This window comes from Rousettus aegyptiacus, unplaced genomic scaffold (assembly GCF_014176215.1).
Source record: "Rousettus aegyptiacus isolate mRouAeg1 unplaced genomic scaffold, mRouAeg1.p scaffold_m13_p_8, whole genome shotgun sequence".
Taxonomy (NCBI): Eukaryota; Metazoa; Chordata; class Mammalia; order Chiroptera; family Pteropodidae; genus Rousettus; species Rousettus aegyptiacus.
Genome location: NW_023416311.1, coordinates 40,324,192 through 40,346,473, shown reverse-complemented (window position 1 = coordinate 40,346,473; position 22,282 = coordinate 40,324,192). Strand labels below are relative to the sequence as shown.

Here is a 22,282-nt window from a genome sequence, read left to right as displayed (position 1 = left end):
TCATTATAAAATACCTTTGTACTTTAATTTTAGGTTGTTATTTTTTAAATGTTATACATCAATAAAAATTTAAATTTAGTTTTACTAAATTTAATTTAGTAAATTTAGTTTTACTGGTTTTGTACAACTCAATTTTTTTTTCACATCTTCCTCATTGATTTTTTGTTTGTTTTTACTAGAATTAACCATATAGTAATTCTTTTAGATTGTGTCTGAAGATTTTAAGCTAGCCTGAGTCTTTGCATGACTGAAAATGTGTATTTAATCACTAACTGATTGCTTAGACTTGACAGAATCCTACATTTAAATAATTTTACCTTACAATTTTGATTTCTATTGCTATTTGCTAAAAAGAATTCTGATATCAATATGATTTTCATACCTTTACAGATAACCTGTTTCCCCCTCTCCCTCCATCTCTCCCTCCACAGCCCCCTCAATCCCCTGAAGATTTTAAAATTTGTATCCATGGAGTTCTGATATTACTACTAGGGTATGACTAACTGTCTGTTTTCAGTATTAAGTCTTCTTTAGGTGCCTCCGCCTCTTTTTGTTTGAAAGGCTGAATCTATCTTTAGTTAAGGGAACTTCTTTTATTTCTGTGATTACTTTTTACCTAGTTTTTTCTGATCCTTCTATTAGGTAGCTGCTGGAGCTTCTAAATTTGTCTTCCATTTCTTTTTATGTTTTTTTTTTTTTCATTTTTGCAGTGGATTGTGGAGAATCTCTTAACCTTCTAGCTCAATACTTTGATCTTTATCTGGATCCTTTAAATTTTCAGACCATTCTTTTAGGCTTTGTTTTGTCATTGTTTTTATCAGGCATGTTTTAATTTTGTATAATTATTTTTAAAAACAGCCTGTTCTTTTTGTAATTATTCATGTACTATCTTTTCATCTCATTGAGAATGTCAATTATATTAAAAGTGTTCTTCTGTTTCTTTTATTCTGCCTAAATATTATTTCTTCAATTTAAATTCAGTGATTTTCTTGTTATTTTTTTTCGCAAATAATTGGTAATTCTTGGTTGTTAGTATATATAGTTAAAAGCCTAGAATGAGTAGTTTTTTAGTGGCTGGAGAGTATTTACTCCTCAGCCCAAATGAATTCATCCGTTTTTATTTCTTGGGGGAATGAAATTCTTATTACAGAAGCCTTCATCTAATAACTTGCAGGGCAAAAGGAGGGAGTATGGCTGGGCACAGTGTTCCTTGTTGCAGGAATTTATCATCTGGGTCTGGGACCCTCTTCTCATAAATGACCTGCCACCTTGTTCTGTATCTTAAATCCCACTGACCACTCTGGGACTCTTCATGGTCAGAATCACATTTGAGAAAATATATTCCTGCTTTTGTTATTTATTGACCATGAACTTTGTTTTCTCTGGGTCTCTACAGTAACCTCCTTTGTTTTAGTTGTGTTTTTCTCCGATTTGACTTTTTCCTTTAATCAAATCTCCTCTGATTTGGGCTTATAAAACTTCCTCAAATTTTCTGATATTCAATGGTATTCTTATTTACCTGAGTTATTGATGTTTCTTTGTTTAACAAATATATTGTATGTCGAGTTTTAATGGGAAAAGGAAGCGGTAACTGTCCTCATTTGCCATAATCCATTTTCTCTTTAAGTAAAATGTACAAGTACAGACTTTGAAATTAAGACAAACTAAAAAGATTATGAAACTATTTAATGAAGTTTGTCAACAATTTTTAAAAGAGAAAAATGTGCTAAATTTTATGAGTTTACAAAAGCCATTTGTTTAACATTAACCTCCTTCATGAGTTCATTTTTTCTTCTTTTTCCATAAGAAAACAAATTTAAACCACTGATTGGGGAGAAATTTCTTAGGCAATGTTTACTGTTAGTCATCCTATTTAAGAAGAACTTCTTAAGTGGTATTTTTATTTCATGGTAACAAATGGATTATTTGTTATATTCAGTATTGACCTATTTTATTAAGTTAAGCATGTTATTTCCAAAAGTAGCATGACAGGTCAGCATTTTGATTGGTAAATTTTAAATTGCCAATATTAATAGAAGTAAACCCTTATGCCTTTAACAGGGATTCTAAAAGAACTTCACTGTCTTGTTGTAGGCAAGATTCAATAAAAAGAGAAGACTTGGTAGCATATTAATAGCCATGTAAGCAATAGCCAGTCTGTACAAGTAAATTAACTAGTATCTGCTAAAGTGGACAGGTTGATTTGTTTATAACCTCATTTTTAATTAATTACATTTTTTGACAAAGGAATGCAATTTAAAAGTAGACCTCAGGCTTGAATTTGTCATATTTTTCATGGTTTTATTTTGAAACAAAGTTTACTCATGGAAGAGAACAAGAAAAGATTTTAGTTTACATAGTTTTAGTTTATGGTATGCTTTTTCATTAAACTATTCAAAAATAGAAAGACATGAAACAACATGTTCTCTTTGTGAAAATTAAAATTATTAACAAATCAGTAAGATTGCCTTTGTACATAAACTGCTTCATGAAGACTTACAAAATTTGATTTAATTTTTGTCTTATATTTTTTTCTAGCAAAACCAGTTCCTACTTTAAAGATCAGTATCCCATGGAAAATTTTTGCTTCTCTTTTAAAAGTGCACCTGCATCCAAAACTGATTAAAAACATACTTGAAAAGAAAACTACCATAATGAATTACATTTCTTAGTGCTACCTAATTTGCCAATATGACTAGTTTTGATTAAAAAGAAGCTGATTATAATGTTCAAAAGTGTTTATTGAACAGAAAAGTTAGATGCAATCAGAAATCAGAGGTATACCCATGGAGATACTGAATCTGAAAATCTTGATGTGACAATTGCTTTTTCCTTTATATAAGTTTTACTAATCTTGCCAGGGTAATACTAAGTGGTTCTTCTACCAGTATTTGGAAGATTTTCTTGGTTTTTATTGGGGGGCGGGAGGTGATGCTGCTTATTTTATTTATTTATTTTTAGGTTAGAGTGGTGTTAATGTGTATTCTTTTCATATCTTAGTAAAGCTCTTTTATCAAATTGATCAGGCAGTTGGGTACTTCCAAAATAGCATTTTACTGTGACTAAAAGTTTTCATTTCAGTGCATTTATTGATATCTTTCTGGTTATTACTGACCCAAACACCTGAGTCCTGTCTCTCATTTACATTTCATGTTTTTTTTTCATTTTTATTTCAAAGACTTTTGCAGATCTCTTTCTTAATTCCTGTCAGCCAACATTAATTTTTAGCGTCTGACTTTGATCTTTACTTATCAACTTACATTGTTCTTGTTTACAATTTACCAGCAGATTTACCTGCTGTGTTTAAGACACAGCAGTTCTGTGTCTTCTAGATATCTTGTCAACCTCTGGTATTATTAGCCAGCCATTCTTAGTGTTTGGGCTTCAGAAATATTATTTTTACCTTAGTTGTATAATAATATTAGCTAATATTTATTGAGCACTTTGTATCTTTCACTATTTCGAGCACTTTTTATGTCATATGATCTTCACTACAATCCTGAGATAAGTTATTATTATTCCCACTCACAGATAAGGAAAGTAAGGCACAAAGAGATTAATTACTTTGTGTGAAGACAAGCCACACCACTAGTAAGAGGTGGAACCAGGATTCAAACACAGGCAATCTGACTCAAGAGTGTTTAATCTCCAGATACTATACTCCTTTTTTAATCAGTGTTTCTTCTCGTCTTTTTCTGTTTGAGTCTAGGTTTTTATATTTTTATTTGGCCCACATCTACCTATTACATTAAAAATTTTACATCCTGCAAAACCTTCCAAGTATAAGTTCATGTAATTTTCAACAGAGCGGGAGTTTAATACAATTTATAAACAAATTTTTTTGTTGCCCTTTGAAATTAAACTTAAGGAGAACAATCATTACTAGATTCAGAGTGAGACCTACAAGGATTTAGAGGTGGCATACATATGTGTTTTTATTTTATTCATAATTCTTCAGTTTCTTAATTGCCAGTACTGTACAAGATATAATACTTGGGTTTCATCGTTAGCAATTAAGGTACGATTTCTTAGAGTAGAGGATTGAATTTAGGGCCAGGTTTTTTAGTGTTAATTATTTGAAAATGTGTAACTCTACTTATTATAAAATGCATTATTGTCTAAGTATTAATTGTCTAGCCCTGGTCTATGCATTTTCAAGTGTTTGACTCTGAAGTGAACTAAGGATGAAATTCCTGTGCATTTTGTTCTTTACATTTTGTACCAGCAAAAGTAAAATATTTTTGTAACATGGTTACTCATTTCCAAAATAATATGAGGTAAAATCAGGCCATTTGTATAATTTTGATAATATTTTTATGTCAATAAAATCTTGCATTTAAAATGGACAATATATTATCAGACACCATTTTTTCCTTTTTAAAAATCAGTATATAATTTGAAAACAGTGCTCTTTAGTCTCTGTAATAGTAAAGAAAAAAACTTCAAATGAGGTTCGATATTTGGTTGTCACTACTGAAAATTTGAATGGATTACAGAAGTTCTTCACTATTATATAAGCAAGTTTTTATTTATACACACACGCATACATTTTAGAAATGAATAGTTTATATGTTGCTCTTCGAGGACTTCTTTAAAAAACATATGTTAAACACTAAGATACATTTAAATTGCACCAAACCATACTTCCCGGGGAGATTAAGAGAGAAAGCTGGACTTTATGCAGAGTGTGACCCTGTACCCTGGTGTTTAAAATGTCAGAGCTTCAGAGCCTTTAACTAACAGCGTAGCCCCTAAATCAAGTTACACTGTTCCAGGTCCCAGCTACATCTTGCCATGTAGGATCCATCTGGCTCTGCTTTCTCAGAGAGTTGTACATTTTTCTTCAGTGAATCCTAATGATTAAAGTGCAGGACATTATGCTTGGGGAAGAAAGAGGGTTTTATTTTTCAGGGTTGTTCAACTGTAATTCAGGTCAAATTTTGAATGTACTTATGAAGCCATAATACTGTTTAATATTCGAGTTCATTCCCTTCAGTAGTAACAAAAATTACTGCTTAGTGAAAGTTCAGCTAGTCAGGATATCCCTTCACTAAAATCTATCTCTGTCATTTTACAATTCATTTCACAGCACCTAACAGTACTGTTATCTCCAGCATAGCGCTTAGCATGCAAAGATTTGATTTTCCACCAACTCTCAGTTTCCTCTCTTATTAGAAGATGAAGGCATTAACTACAGTGCCATGTAAAAGACAAATGAAGGCTTAATTTGAAAACAAAAGCCTACAGTTTTGAGGCCCACCTCTTGACCTAGCAGACACAGCATTGTGATCATTTTTGACTGTTGGGCCTCAGTCCTGCACCACAGTGCTAATTTCTCACTTGCCTTTCTTAGCATGTATTTTTCCTAGTTAGGAGCTTGATGGAGAGAGATACCATTTCAGGTTTTGCAAAATGTCTTGAACTCCTTGAAAGATAGATGTCATCTAAATACAAAATATAGTCAGTTCTTTTAGTCTAAGACATCATTTGATTTATTTGCTTTGCCATTAAGAGTAATATTTACTTCTTTAAAGCAACTCTATATTATTAGTTCATTTCCTGGAAATCTCAGCTATTGACTATATTCAGTGTAGTTGGCATTTTATTTTGTTTTCATATGTTCATGAAAAAGAGTAGTGAAAATACTTCTGATATTAATATTATGGCTTAATCTCTAAATTAGGTCACCAATGAAAATGAACTTCATAGACTCATGCTGTTAAATACATTTCATCTGCTTCACAAAGCAGTAACAGCTTTGCATTATTTGCGGGCTAGGTTCAAGAGACATTATATCTAAAAACAGCTGGAAGTTGCTATTTTAGTAAGAAGCAATGTCACATGGGAAAGGAACCCAACCTTCCTTATGCCTTCTGCCTGGAGCATAATATTCTACGTATTGGATTTTTTTTCACTCTCTCTGAAGTGAGGATTTTTCATGCAGTTCTGATGATACTGTTGAAGTTGACCTTCATTATATATGGATAAGGCCTCAGACCCTCTATAGGTATGAAAATAGCTTTCAGAATTGTGGCCTTACTTAGGTTATATCCAAGCAGTGATACAACCTTTCCAAAAAGTAATTTTGGAAAGCATAACTCTGTATGTAATTGTTTAGCTACTTACTGCTTATTTAAAACATTATATTTGAGAGAGGTTTGTTTTCCCTCTCAGCATTTTACATGTGGCTTTATTTTCCATTCAATTTGAAAAGCCAAAAAAAAATCTATTCAACTTAAGCAAGCATTTATTAAATGTTTGTTGGATTCAAGGCCCTGGGCTAGATACATGTGAAGCATAAAAAATAATTATGATGATGATAACAGTGATTGCTAACACTGGGCCACTAGACTAAGTGCTTCTACACAAAATAGTTATTCAATCCTATATTCCTGTCTGGTAAATACTATTATTATCTCTATGTTACAACTGAGGAAACTGAGGCATAGCACATTTCAATTTGCTCAAGACAGTGCCTTGGGAAGACTGGTTTAAAACACAAGCAGTTTGATACCAGAGGTCACAGTTTAATAACCATTGTGCTATATTAAAATGTAGACCATATTTTACCCCAGAGAAGTTTTATCCTACTAGAAAAGTGATGATATACTTAGGGGAAAAATGCAATACAGGGTAGAATGTATTAGGTGCTGCGCTATTGGTCCAAACATAGAATACAGGACCTCAGAAGGAGTGATGCACTCCTACTGGGAGATAGGAAGAAGTGTTTTAGCTGACCCTTGAAGAATGGCACAATTTTGCCATGTAGAAGTTAGTTAGAGGAGTATTGTTTTTAGAAAATATAGAAATGTTCAAGGGTAATAATAAGCAAATTTTTATAGCATACTTGGAGAGGTAGTAAGGAGGAAATAATTGAATTTGAATTGTGGAAGGATTAAAGTGGCAACCTAGGGTGAACTTCTGCCAGCAATGAAGAATCTTCGAAGGGTCTAAACTCTAGAAAAAGAAGTCCATGATCAGAGTTGGATGGATTGAAGGGGGGAAAACAAGAGTGGCCCTAATACTTTTTAAAACTTGGACAGAGATTATAATTAGGAATTGCATCAAATATTTAACACATATTTCACTCTGTAACTAAAAGAAAGTAGGTGACCAAAATTAATTTGAATATATGGAAAAGAAAAATCTTTGTGCTTATACAGACCCTTGAATATACTGCATATTTTTAATTTGAAATTGGAAACTTTACATCATTTTTGAGGTATTAGCAAATTATTGATCCAAATTATATATTATTTAAACATTGACTTGTTACACTTTCCTTCTTTAACTGTCAGAGAAATTTTCAATATAAAGCAATTATCCAAACTAGAATCTGGCCAAGGTCCTAAGGCTTAACAGTGCCTTCTCATAAAGATGTTATAAAATATTTTACAGATTTTAATGTTGCTTTTTTTTTTATATCTAAGAAGACATTACCTATAGCTTAACTAGATAATTGAGTTGATGTAACAAAATTAACCTAAGTGTTGGGTTACATGAATATCTTTTGTATTAATCCCTGTACTTTTAGTATTTTACATATTTAATGAATATTAAATATTTCATAATTTAAGAGTAAAAGGTAGACTGAGATCATTTTATTTCCATTTGCTTTGACTTCTAGGCAAAAGGGATAGAATTTGACCATTGGTAATGGGGGAGATATTGACCAGTTTTAGTAGAAGAGCAACCTGATAAAAGTAGCACTTTAAAAACTGAACTGGGCATCTGTATTTAGAAGGATCTAGAGAATAAGACTGAAGAAAAGGCATTTAAGCAAATTAAGCATTCCAAGTTTTGAGAAGTAAGTTCTTAGACCAGGTAGTGATATTGAGAATAGAAAGGAAAGAGGAAGGGATACTGCTTCTTTATATGATCATTTTGGTGGGCATTCCCAAATGAAAGTTAGGGTGTATTACCAGTCCTGCCTCTTGCATTCTATATACTTTACTACCTGTCTCAAATCTAGTTTTTACTGCATAAATGTAAGCACTCTCCATAAGCTGAGTTAATATTCCAAACCAAACTGAGATCACAACCAGTACTATGGTTATTACTCCTAAAGCACCCATGTGGAAAATCACCTCCTAAGAAGGGTATCTGTTAGCTCTGTTACCAATAATTCCAGTTTCAAATTAGTCTGGCACATCTATGAGTAGCCTTTGTCTATTTGGAGGAGTTCTAATTTGCAACATAGTCCTTGGCTGCTTCTACAGGTTTATGCAAACTTTTATTTAAGCCAGTCTCTTCATAAATGTCTAAAAGAGAAACCCTTCAGCCATTATTTAACCCCACCTTAAATAACATTTCTCCACACATTCTATATTTTTAAAATATCATTGACCTTTCCAACTTCATAATACAAATGAGTAATTTTTTCACAATTGGTTAAATTTCACCAACCTTATCTATTTTTTACTTGTTAACTCACATCTGACTTAAAAGTAAAATTTACTTGTAATCATCTTGAGGTTAAACAGATTTAACCTGTCCTCATATTGTATTCCATTCATTTATGGAATAGTCTATGTCTTAATTCCCTCATCTATAAATCTATGATTTTGAAGCACTGTGTGACCTATAACCAAATAGTGATGTGTAATAGGTGTTCTTGCAATTCTGTCATTTTTTTTTCCTGTCCAGGATAGGAGATGCCTTTGAAACCCTTGTTTATTTTTCAGCACTGTAGAATAATTTTATAAAGTAATTTTGGGTTCAAAATTATTATTGAGAACTTTATAGAATATTTAAATGTTTGTTTTATTAACTTGCCCTAGGTCACAAAACTCATTAATATTAATGACTAGACTAGAGAAACATTTAGCTTCTGTAATCATCAACAGATACAAAATGTTAAACCAAAATGTGTAGCTTTATTATGTTGAGTCATTCCAGGCTAAGACCACATATAACAAGCAAAAGCTGAACAGTTCAATGTTAATGTTTCTGATTCAAACCTTTGGCTTCTTAGTTTTTAAAGTCAATAAACTGGAGTTTTAAGACTGACATTCAAAATTTTTATGGACTTTATATGAATATGTGACTAATTAAAATAAAATACTTGGGACTAATCATTCAAAAAAGCATTTATTATTAATAAACTTGGAAAGAGAAAACTTGAAGCAAAATTATTTTTTCAAGTATCAGTTTTTAAATCATTTGTAGTCTCTTAAAGAATTTGCATGATGTAACACTTTACTGTTTTAAAATTTATATAAATATGAGCTGCTAAGCGATATATTGTTTATTCCAAAGATATGATCTAATAATCTCTGCAGCTGTCACCAGTCTTTTCTGTAAAATAGCAGTGCATCAGATAGAAGTGAAGAGGGCTTGAAATTTCAACCTTGAGTTGAGTAATTACGTTGTATTCAACACAGCTGATCTTACTTATTTCCACTTACATGTAAACAGCCAGTCCTTTTTAAGTGGCAGTAGTAAACATAATGAGGACTATGGATGCTTATTAGGTAACCTTTGGTAAATAGAACTAATACTTTGAGACATTTGTCTACAATAGACATTGGCAAACTTTTTTTCTGTGAAAGGCCAAATAGTAAATATTTTAAGCTTGCAGGCTATATTGTAACACGAATGCAGCCATAGACTATAAATAAACAAATGAGTGTGGCTGTGTTCCAATAAACCTTTATTTATAAAAACTGACTCTAGTTTACCAGCCCTTGGTCTACATTCATTTGACTTCCTCACTTTATATTCACCCCTCTAATCAACTGGAATTGTCTTCTCCTGACCAATCAACCAAAAATACTTCTGCCAACATCCATAACATTCTCTTTGTCATTGAATCTCAAATAAAAATGTACTAGTCCTTGTCTCAGTTGGTTCTTGGGAACCTTTGACACTTGAACCACTATTCCCTATTTAAAACTCTCTCTTCCCTTAGCACTTTTCTAGTTTTTAATCCTACCTTTTAAGGCATTCCTCAGTTTTTGTTTGCAGAGTTCCACTTTTTTATAGCTCATTTCTTAAATATTGGTGTGCATTAGGGATCTGTTTAAAATTTATATCATTTACAGAATAGGCAAATTTATAGGAACAGAAAGTATATTGCCAATTGCCTATGATGACTAGGGGGACGAGGGCAACGGAGGTTAGGAAAATTGGTGGTTGATAGCTAAAGGGTATGGGGTTTCTTTTTAGGGATGATGAAAATGCTCTAAAATTAATTATAGTGATAGTTGTACAACTCTGTGAATATACTAAGTGTTGAATTATATACCTTAAATGGGTGAGTTATATAGTGTATTAAAGCTGTTAACAATTATAAGTTAAATTCTCCACTGTTAATATTTCCTTAAATTAAAAGTAAAACCTCTGCTTCACCCTTTACTTAAGTACCATAGTACAGACTGAACTATCTGCCAGTGCCATCTATCTGTGTTAAATTCATGGTAGTATGCCCCAGACACTATATTTTAAATGTAAAATAAAAACCTTATTTATGAACTCCTGATATACTCAGGATTAGAGGAAAATATTAGCTCATTAGAACCATTTCATTTTTAGAATATGCATTGTTAGTTCATTTGATGATTCCAAGAGGATTTTGCAAATTATTTTCTGGTAATTAGGTTAGCAAGGCACTAATGTGGATGGAAAAATGAGCTCAGTCTTAATCTGTCACCATTACAAGTTAAAGATTTGTAATGGAACATGATTACAAGTTAACAATTTTGTCTAGATGGTTACTGCCTTTAATTAACCCAGAATCAAATTAGTTATTATATCTGCTTGTCTTTAGAACTGTGGGTTGTGTCGAGAGTAAAACAGGGAGTGCCCTATTATTATACTGCAGCTTAGCTGTGGCTGTGGTTTTTAGGTGCCTCTTATATGATAAATTCAGTACCCTTCATAATATGAAGCAAATGCCAAACCAACCCTTTTTATTTTACAGAGATAGGTATTCCAATTAGCTGATAAGAAATGTAAATTGTAACTAAATTGAGAAATTAATATTCATTTAAGTGTACATATCAGTCTTCTTTTCCTTGAAGACTGACATGAAAGCACAAGATAGAAAAAAATTAAACCAACATGTTTTTAATTACCTTTTTCTTAACACTGTGAATTATATTAGGTTATTTAATTTAGAATGCAAAATACATAATAGCTCTTGAAAGTACACACATATTACCCAAATTTCTATATATGAATAAAGTGATTTTATAAACAAAGAAAGGACCCAAATTTGGGCCTTGAGCTCATAGTCTTTAAAACTATATACTGGAAACATAATAAGATTCGAATTTGGTATCTGTAGTTTACCTGGAATTCCTCAGTTATGATGTTATTTCAAAACACATGTTTTGAAAAGTCAAGTAATGCAGCTACTCTAAATCTGTAATGATAATGCTTCAGTAATCAGATAAGCACATATAATTAGAATAAAATATAATTTCCAGAAAAGGATAGCATCACCTATAATATTTATTACAGAAAACTCAATTTTTTAGTCATCAGTGCTCTTCTTAACATAATTTCTCACTATATTTAAGGACCTTCATGTAATCACATTCAAAACCTCTTATCTTGCTGATTACCTTCAGCAACCATAGCTAAATATTTTAATACCAAAGCTGAAAATCATAATGACATATCAGCATACACATAATAAATTACAGTTAATGAATACTATAGGAGGTGTGTTTTGATTGGCTCCAAGTTTGTGATCTGCTCATGCATAGCACATTGTAATTTTTAAGAGGACAGAAAAAAATATGAAGATGATATGACTGTCAAACATATTGCATTGTCTTCATAAGAACAATGTGATATTTTAGCCAGAATGAAAAGGGCATATACAGATAATGGGTTAAATGTCCTGGCAGCTGAAGTAGATATTTCTGATTACACACTTAGTGACAATATTTCATGCACACATATTACACAGTTTTTATATTGAATAAAGATTTCTGGTCAAAAATAGTTTGTTGTTATGTTGATAGCCAAGACTATTGTCTTTTTAGCAAATGATGTTCAAAACCTCAAATCTGCTTTTTTCCAACTTGGGACCTTCAAGTGTGAGAAGTCATTTTTCAAACTAACTAGGGCATCATTACATAGTTTAATTACCATGATATTTAGCCCACATTTTTACCAAGTAAAAAAGAGTTATAAGACTAATGTCATCATTGGGAAAATACTGTAGTATCATTGGAAAATACTGTCATCATTTAGACAAAATCCATTTATTTTGATATTCTCCATATATAGTATTTTTTTCCTGTATGGTGGAAAAAAGCATGTTTAAATTTAGCAACCTCCTTTCTTAAAGTTAAGCTCAATAAACATAAAAATTATTAAGTGCTATGATTAGATACCATACTATTAGACTACAATAATGAAAATAAAGCATAGCCTTGAAGAGCCTCCCGTCTGTGGTGCAAAGGTAGATAATTACATACAATGTAGTAGGAAAAGGCAATGTTAGATATGCATTAAGTGCTAAGATGTCAACTAAAGTGAGTTTTAGGATCTAACTAAATGAAATAAGTGGTACACGTACATGTGCGTGTATATGTGTACTCATAAGAGCAATTGGGAGCACTGCTGGGAGAACATAGGGAATAGCGTGAACAAAGACCAGAAGGGCAGTATGCAAAGCATGCTGGTACTGCTAATGTGTACCGTGTATTAAGAGGATACTAGATGAGGCTGTAGGAGGAGACATGGGCCAAATTTTGGAAGTCTTGAATGCCATGCTAATAAGCTTGAAATTTGCTTTTGCTCTTTATATACTGACTATATTCTTAAATACATAAGCATTTTGTTGAACTGTACTTTTCAAAGATTGAAAAAAAGAGAAGTTACAATTTGGTTGTTTTCACCCTGGGAAAATGCCTTTTGTGGCTTGTATTCCATTTATTTGGAGCAGTTGTCCTTTTGTAACTTTATCAAGCCTTGATATAAGCTCATGCGTTTCAGCTTTCCCACTGCTCTCCTCCAACAGCAGAGCTATCCGTGCCTGTGAGGTTTTGGCGCTTGCTGGAATCACAGGGCTTGAGAGACAAAGAGAAATCAGTTCCATATGTAGGTGAAAAGCGATAATTTCTCTTATTCTTTTTCCATATGTAGTATATTCATTGGGTTAACATGTTTTTGTTTATAATTAGAATTTTTTTAAACATGGCGGTAGTATTAAATTAACTTCTGTGAAAATTTTCACAGTGGCTTTTTAAAAAATTAATAAAACCAAGACAAAGAGATCAGCTTATGTATGGTTTTTTGTTTTCTGCATATTTCCTAGAAACTGAAGACTTAAACCTCACATTATACCTCTATTACTTAAGACAGCTTGATACCTTATCGGCCATATTTGTCAAAATATTTGCCCTCAGCATAACTTCTATGTATTTCTGTGTAGAATAATTTAGAGAAGGGAAGTAATTGTGCAGATTCATCAGGGAAAATTTTTTCTATAAATTAACTTAATATGCAAGTGAAAGTACTGTTTTATCTTGAGTTGCCATAATAATGAAGTAGATAGAACAATGACTATTTCCACCATTATATACTTTAAAAGTTAGTTCATCTTTGTGGGACCAGTTTTCTTATCTGTTAAATAAGAGGATTGAATGAAGTTATTGCCAAGGCTCTTCTTACTGACATTTTGTAGTTCTTTAACTACTTAAGTTCACCAGTTAAATTTGCTTAGGTAAGTGTGCTTTTCAATGTGCTTGAGTCATAGAATTAAGAAGAACCTTGGAAAGTCAAGTAGTCAAGCTGCCTCACAGAAAAGTGGAAATTTGCTCTTTCCCTCTACCCAGAATGCTCATGCTTACACCTCTCAAGCTGGCACCTTATGAATCAGAGCTAATTGTAACATCTATTACCCCTCTGGTTGCCAGCATTGATTCCAGTTATCTCACAGATGGGCAGAGGATCCCTTCCTTCCTACCCTCCCATGTACGTTCTTCCTGTAGTTGGGCGCTTAGCTGTAAAGATACTCTGCCTACCTAGAGAAGGACCTTTTTTTGGTCAAGAGTATATTCTTTCCCATGGTTTATTCATCTTTGTATCAGTATTCTTTAAATGTTTACTGAATGACTGAATATTAGGAGTGATAGAAATGGATAATGTTTGTATGTATGGTTTCATGGTTTTTTCAGTCTTTGTGGGAGCTTAAATTAATAACTTGTTTTTTGAACAAAGATAGTCAACAAATAATAATAGAGATAATGGAATATATTTACAAATACTTATAATTATATATAGTTATAGTTACAGAGAATATAATTTATATATGTATTTATTTCATAAATGGTGCCTAGTATTTTGATTTATGAATTCATTCAGTAGAACTTGAAATATTATTTAAATTTTATCACTGCCCTTCATTTCTGTAACTTAAATGAGAAAACTTCCTCATTATCTAGTAAAGAAAGTATTTTTCAATTCAAGTAGAATAAGAGATTAGTAATTTTTCTTTTACTAGAATTCTCTACGACTGATTTTCTATGTGAAAAGATAATTGTATCATTTCTTATTCTGATGTCCAACTTGTTTAAAAGCTAAGCAATGTAAATTTTGTTTAATTCTTATTTAGTTTATATCTGTATTATTTAGAGGATATTTTTGCTTAAATAATTTGTGAAGAGGCTAATGCATTTCTCCCTTGGAAAATATATGTTCCTAATTCTTAACTAACGGGAAAGGAAAGGGTATTTTTATTGTCAGCTTTCATCAAGTTAGACCTCTCTGAAGACCTAACTAAATTCTGTTTCCATGGGAATTTTGCTAATGGGTATGTGCAACATTATCCAGGTACTCATAGACAAGATTACAAATTAAAAAAAAAAAAAGAAAGAAAGAAATGGGTGAACAAGTATATCTTCTCTTTTAAGAAATTGGCAGAATGGTAATCTTTGCACTTTCATTTTCACGTTGCAGTGTTTCCAGATAGGGTGCAGAAAGTTTAAGTTCGGTATTAATGCAAGAAACCAGCTTAGACAATATAAGTAATTAATTTTCTAAATGGGTTCTCGGTTGTAATTTTATATGTATAAGGCAGAATAGAGTAAATCTTCTAGCGTGTGTATGTTTAGTTAACAATATTAGTGACTTTAATGGGTTTTACTGGAAAAATGGAAGATTGAAGGCATATTTAAACATAAGCCACCCAGTTTTATCGCCTAGATGTTAACTTACCAAATTATTTTGGTTTGTGTAATAAATGCCCACCATATATTTCCACATCATACACAGAAAATATATGTAAATCTAGTGATACTCATTATTTAGAGAACAGCTACCTACCCTAAATATTGGCATTCTGTAGAGTTCGGCCCGAGGCTACCGTCTTTTCTTATACTGCATTCTGTTTCTGGATAATTTCATCTACTTTTACAGTTTTAACTATCAATATACCAGTAATTCCCAAATGTATATCTCTTACCTAAATCTCTTTTCTGGCTTTCCAGACTTATTTCATATATTTTCAGGGAAATGCCATAGACATTTCAAGCTAATTTTGTCTGAGATTGCACTTTTGCTTCTCCCCTTCTTCAAATCTTCTCTTCTAGAGTTTCCTATCTCAGTTACATCCATCCAGTTTCTCTTGCCTGAAACCTGAGACTCATTCTTGATTCCTTCTATTTCTTCATTTCTCCGCCTCAGCTCAAATCTGTCACTAAGTACTTACTGTCCCCTCTACCTCTAAACCACAGCTCAGGTTTTTCACTTTTCTCTCTCACTGTTGATCTTTCACCTTAGATCTTTCACATTAGATCTTTCACCTGGACTAATGCAGTAGCCTGCTAACTGGTTTCTCCATCTCCAGATTGGCCAACTCCAATCCATTTATAATAAAAGCCAAAGTGAGGTGTTAATATGTAAATATATTCATATCATTCTTATGCTTAAAACTCTCTAATGGTTTTCCACTGCTCTTAAAGATCTTCTCTTTTGTCCTAGAAGAGGCTATAGGGTCTATATTAGTTTTCTAGGGCTGCACAGACAAGGTATCTTAAATAATAGACATTTATTTCCTCAGTTCTGGATGCTAGAAGTTTGATATCAAGCTGTTGGTGGGATTGATTTCTTCTAAGGCCTATCTATCTTCTTGGCTTGTAGAAGGCCATCTTCCTCTAGTGTCTTCATGTGGTCTTTCTCTGTGTAAGTCTGTCTTGATCTCCTCTTCTTCTAAGGATACCAGTCATATTGGATTAGGGCCCACCCTCATGATGTCATTTGACCTTAATTACCTTTTTGGAGACCCTGTCTCCAAACATAGCTACATTTTGAGATTTGGGGATTAATATTTCAACATATGAATTTTAGGGAGACATAATTCTATAACAGGGCTTAAACTGATTGTTGATGGAAGAGTAAGCATGTCCAAAATGCACTATTCTGAGCATTGTCTCTATATTCCTATTGTCTTGCTTTCTCTATCTTTTCATCAGAATTTTAACATATCGCCTTAAATAGCTGTTGAAATGTTCTATAAACATTGATGTACAAGTATCTGTTTGAGTCCAACTTTTCAGTTCTTTTGGCTGTATACATAGGGCTGGAATTGCTGGGTCATGTGGTAATTCTGTGTTTAACATTTTCAGAAACTGCCAGTGTTTTCCACAGCTGCTGTAGCATTTTACATTCCCACTAGCAATATATGAGAATTCTAATTTCTCTACATCCTCATTAACATTTTTTTTCCCATTTAAAAAAATTATACCCTTCATATTCGGTGTGAAGTGGTATTGAGTATCTTCTCATATGCTTACTTGCCATTTGTATTTCTTCTTTAGAGAAATGTCTGTTCCAGCTCTTCGCCTATTTTTAAAATTGTTTTAATTGGATTTTTAATTGGTTTGTCTTTTCGTTGTTAAATTATAGGAGTTCTTTATATCTTCTGGGTATTATACTGTTATAAATGGTTGGCAAATATTTTCTCCTATTCTGTAGGTTGTCTTTACTCTCTCACTTCTTTTAAATCTTATTTAACTCAAATGCCACTATCTCAGTGAGAACTTTCCTGACCACCAGCCACAAATACACATTCCTTCTTTATTTTTCTTCCTAGCACTTATCACTAACATTTCAGCATGATATATGTGATTAATTATTACTATTGTTGTTATTGTTAGTATTATATATCTTGTTTATTGTCTGTCTTCATCAACTAGGATTGCGAGATTTTTTGTCTCTGTTGCTCATTGCTGTGTATGTAGTGCATAGAACAGGACTTGTAGTCATTTAATAAATATTTAATAAATATTTATTGAATAAAAATGAATGAATAAATTTAACATATAACAATACTATCCTTTTTTTTCTTTTTTTATTGGGGAAATAGAGCACACATGCAAAAAAGGAGCACAGTGATGTGTTATAAAAAGAACACATTTTACCCACTACTAAGATCAAGAAATAAATTTCTGCCATTACCTCAGAAGCTTCTTTTATGTCTCTTCCCTATTACTACTTCCTCCGTCCATTCACCCAGAGGTGATCACTATTCTGACACTTCTAGTAATATCTTTGTTGCTTTACTTTATAATTTTATTACCACATAAGTATTTGTCTTTAAAACCTTTGTTATTATTGTTTTTTTCAAATTTCGTGTAAATGAAATCAGTATGTGTTCTTTGGTGCCTGTTTCTAACATTCAACATTATTTGTGAGAGTCATGCATAATGTTGCATATAGCTATAGTTTATTTTTGTGTCTGTATAAAATTTCACTGTACTACTGTACTACAATTTATTTATATACTCTTCTGTTGGAAGAAATTTTGGTTACTTTTTTTTTTTTGTATAATAGTACTATCACTATACTATATGCACTAATCTCATGATGTTCAAAATATGTACATTTCTACTGAGCACAATGTTAATAGTTAGTGAATTTCTGGGTCACGGGGTGTGCATATATCCAGAGTATTTGTACCACTTTTTATCCCTTCCAGCAGTATAGTTACTATTTTCATGTTTTTGGCTCTTTGGACATACTTCTCTGTGAAGTGTCTGTTCAAGTCTCTCAGTCTTCTTTTCTTTTCTTTCTTTCTTTTCTTTTCTTTTCTTTTTTCTTTTCTTTCTTTCTTTTATTTTCTTTCTTTCTTTTCGTTTCTTTCTTTTCTTTTTTCTTTTCTTTTCTTTCTTTTCTGTTCTTTTTCTTTTCTTTATGTTCTTTCTTTGATTTTCTTTTCTTTTCTTTTCTTTTCTTTTCTTTTCTTTTCTTTTAATTTTCTTTTCTTTTCTTTTCTTTTCTTTTCTTTTCTTTTCTTTTCTTTTCTTTTCTTTTCTTTTCTTTCTTTCATCAGAGCAAGTCTGTCAATCTAGGGCGTTCTTGGGCAATCTGGATGCACCTGGATGTATCTCAGCTGGAGAAACTGCCAAGAAACTCAACAGGAAAAGGACTGTCCCTCATTGTTAATTCCTCTCCCTGTTGCATTCCACCACCAGCCAGGCCTCCAGATCATTCACATTAGCTGGTTTTCCTTTTAACAATCTAATCTGGCATTGTAAGAGTCTTCTGATAGTTTCTTTCTTCTCCCCAGCCAAACACTACCATCCAGGTTGCTTTTTTTTCAGTTGAGATATAATTGACATAATATTGTATTAGTTTAGTGTATAAGGAATCGACATATGTTCTTGTCCATTTTTAAGCTGAGTTTTGTCTCTTTTAATGATTCGTGGGGATATTTATATATTCTGGATATGAATCTCTGTGGCTAACCTTTGTGCTCTTTTGATGATGTGTTTTGATAAATGGAAGTTCTGAATTTTAATGTATTCTAATTTATCGATCATTTTATTTATAGTTAGTATATTTACTGATAGCGTATATGCTCAAGATTATATAGTTCATATATTTTAGTGTGTTTTCAAAGGAGTCTTTATATACCTTACTAATTTAGAACCACAATCCACCTGAAAGTAAAACCACATGAGCAAAACCAGGCAGCAAAGTGTGAGACATGTGGGAGAAAGTGAGTATACCAGTTTGGTTGGAGCAGAGGTTTTTGGACGGTCTTGTGGAAAATAAAACTAGAAAATTAGATTAGGGAAGATTGTAGAACCAAGAAGAAAAGACTAAGAGAAACGTTATCCTGCTTTATGCACACATGAGCAGGTGTCATTTGCAGTAGCCTCCAAACATCTTACATACAGGTACTTTTCTCTCAAGAGGGACCATGCAGTAGTGTGGATGATTGAATACAAATCAACCACCCTCTTTATCCCCAGCAAAATGATAACAGCAAAGCAACGTAAAACAAAACACTATCTTATTTACTGACTTCATTTTTATGTTTTAAAAATTCTTCATTTAAGAGTAGGTATGGCAATATCTTTGGCCTATTTAGCTATCATTAAATTACTTTTTTTTTCCTTTACCAAATCTAGTAAAGTTTTCCCATGAATTGTCCTAGATAACAGCAATATCTACCTGTTAAACAAACACCAAAAATCCAGAAATAATTTGTATAAATTATCTAGTCATTATATTCCTTTGGAAGACATTATAAACTGTTATACTTAATGTCTTTAAAATGTTTTAGCTTAATAGTTTTCCTTGTATGAAAATATTTTTTGTATCTGATTACTGGAAGAATGGGGATGTAATGTTCTCTTAAAATTTTTTTCTAAACACTTGATTATGTAAAAAGTGAAGTCCCACATTATCTAAAGATGTGTGACTGTGTATGTATATATGTTTTAGAAATATGTACTTACTTGGTTCACCAAGTGATTAGAGTTATATAGTTCACATTTAAAATAGTTTTTGTATATGATTGACAAGATGATGATACATTTGATAATTTACAACTGTAGTTTTATGCCACTAACGTATTTCTTATTTAATATGACATAATAGGCTACATTTAATTATTCAGCCTATCTTTCTGACTCTTTGGGGAAAAAAATATAGGACCAAATAGTCAAGCCTCATTATCTAGTGACAGTGAAGGAAGCTTAGCGTGTGTTTACCTCCTAAAAATGTCACGGTCCCAGGAAAGATTTTGATTAGGCTCGTTAGTAATATTTGCAAGCCTGAAGCAAGAGTAAAAGTGGAGGCCATGGACTGTATGTCCAAAATTAGTCATAAATAAAGCTACCAAACAGTTAAATAAAATGTGATCTATACTTCTTTATGAATAAGATACCTTCATAATGTCCTAGAAGGCCAGATTTGAATTTAAAATTCTTGAACTCTGCGAGGTTCCATGTCAGAACAAGACAATGTGGAGAGTTGGCCCCTGTCCAGCTCCTCTTCCCTTTTTATTCTCCACACCTAAGCTCCATTCTTATCTTCCTAAAATACAACTGCCCTTGGCCAGCTCATGGATAAACATAGATTCTCAAATTCTAAAGATAATCTCATTGCACATTAGACATAAAACACTTAAGATCACTTCCATATTCTCCCATATTCTCAGGGTCTTCTCTAAGCCATTGTGGGCTGAAAGGGAAATGATAATGATAACTAGCTACCAGTGATTATGCCAGAAATAGGTATAGGTTCTCTGAATATTTTGTATAGGTAACAGCATTTTTTCTTCTTAGAGCCAAGTATTTCAGTAAAACAAGACTCTAAATTTATATATATACACACACACTCATACACACATGCAAATTCTTTTAGCTATTGAATTTTAAGAAGTAAATTTTCAAAGTTACCTTTCTTCCTTTTCCTCAATGTAACATTTTAGGAAACACTACCTTGAAACAAAACTAAGTAAAATTCAGGAAACAAGAACTTAGTTGGGGAACAGCAAATGAGTTTTTTACATCCTTATTTAATGTTTTCATAAACTTTTCCTTCAGTCCCTCCTACCTTGGCCTGGCTAAGGGTAGGGTACGTGGGGAAGAGAGTGATGAACTTGCCCTGCTTTTTCCTAGGGGGAGCCTAGGCCTCTGCTGGGAGGAAATACAGGACTGCTAGATAATGCTGATTCAGCCTTTGGAGGTTTAATAATATGTACCAATTAGCCAACTAATTTTTCTAAAACAATTTGAACAATTTACAGTTTTAAATTATTCCTAAAGGATGAGACTTTAAAGAAGACAGGCTTCTTCATTCATTTTAAAGCTGAAATACTTAAGTTGTATTTAAGAGAAAATCAAGTGTAGAATTTGATCCTTTGTGTTTAGGCTTCATGAAAAGGGAGATGCCATAGCTCCATTGACTCTCCTGGAGTTAGCTGGAGATAACTTGTTTTGAAAATGTCGGCTTTCTAAATAGAAATGGAAACCATTAAAGCAGATAAAACAAAGAACTTCAACATAGAAACTGAGAAGTAGGGTTAATAGCATGTTGGAAATGACCGCAAGCAATTAAGTACCTGAACCAATGTTTGTTTGCAACAATTTTCCACTTTTTCACTTCATGGTGCTTATTTTATGTCATGTGAGCATGACAGTGTGATCAGAGCAGGCAGCACATTCTCTGCAATCTCTCATTAACTTTTATTTCCCAAAGTTACCTTGAACAAAATAGATGTGTTCGAACAACCTCAGAAACTAGTTTAAGTGTTTTCTTAGTTTACAAAATCAACCCAAGCAGGTTGGAGCGGGTTGGGTTAATGTTGCACTTTACTACACCATCATGCAGATAATGCACGGTATTACTTAGCATCTGTAGCATCCGTAAAGATTTCTCTATCGCATGTGAGGTGAAAGAAGAGCATGTTTAAGTCCCAGCTTTGAAGCTGTTGTGTTAATTGTTAACTTTTGCTGAGTCTGTACATTAAAAAAGGTAGCAATCTCAGCATGTTAAGATCATAACTGTTAGATGCTTGGAGGCAGCAGCTGTACTGATGTGAGGCATTAATGGCTGGATAGATTCAATCAGATATGCCGCCTCCAGTGTCTTTATGTAATAGTATTTACTAGATTTCAAATGCACTGCTGAGAAAGACGGAATATAATCTCAGATATTATCTCTGTCTTGAAAAAATAGATAATGAAATAGTTCTCTTGCCAGCATATATTTTATTAACCTTTGTGGAGTCAACTTAAAGAACAGATATCCCTAGTTGAAACCTATTGCTAAAGTGGAGTGTTATTAAGTGCATTCGTGAGTTCTAGGAACAATGGAGCAGGTAAGTATTTTTTTAAAAACCACTCAGGATAAAATGGCATATTTTGAGGCTAAGTGGAAAGAAAAAATTGCAATGTAAATTGTATACCAATAAATTCTTTTTTCTTTCCTTTCTTTTTTTTCTTACAGAGTCTGGAGAAAGTTCTTGTGGAATTCAATCACAAGGAGTTGTTTGATTTCTATAACAAGGTCTATATTTTTAAAATAATTT

At 32.5% G+C, this 22,282-nt stretch overlaps 1 protein-coding gene across 4 annotated transcripts in view; it reads left to right on the top strand.

The window, feature by feature from the left end:
• Nucleotides 1-22,282, top strand: part of COMMD10 (COMM domain containing 10) — a 149,456-nt gene that overhangs the window by 125,665 nt on the left and 1,509 nt on the right. For 2 of the 4 annotated variants that reach the window (XM_016120882.2, XM_016120884.2), the window contains exon 6: nt 22,201-22,260. In XM_016120882.2, the coding sequence (XP_015976368.1) occupies nt 22,201-22,260 (60 nt within the window). Of the gene's footprint in view, nt 1-18,289; nt 22,151-22,200; nt 22,261-22,282 lie in introns of those variants that run through there. The other 2 variants (XM_016120885.2, XM_016120886.2) reach the window with 2 other exon arrangements.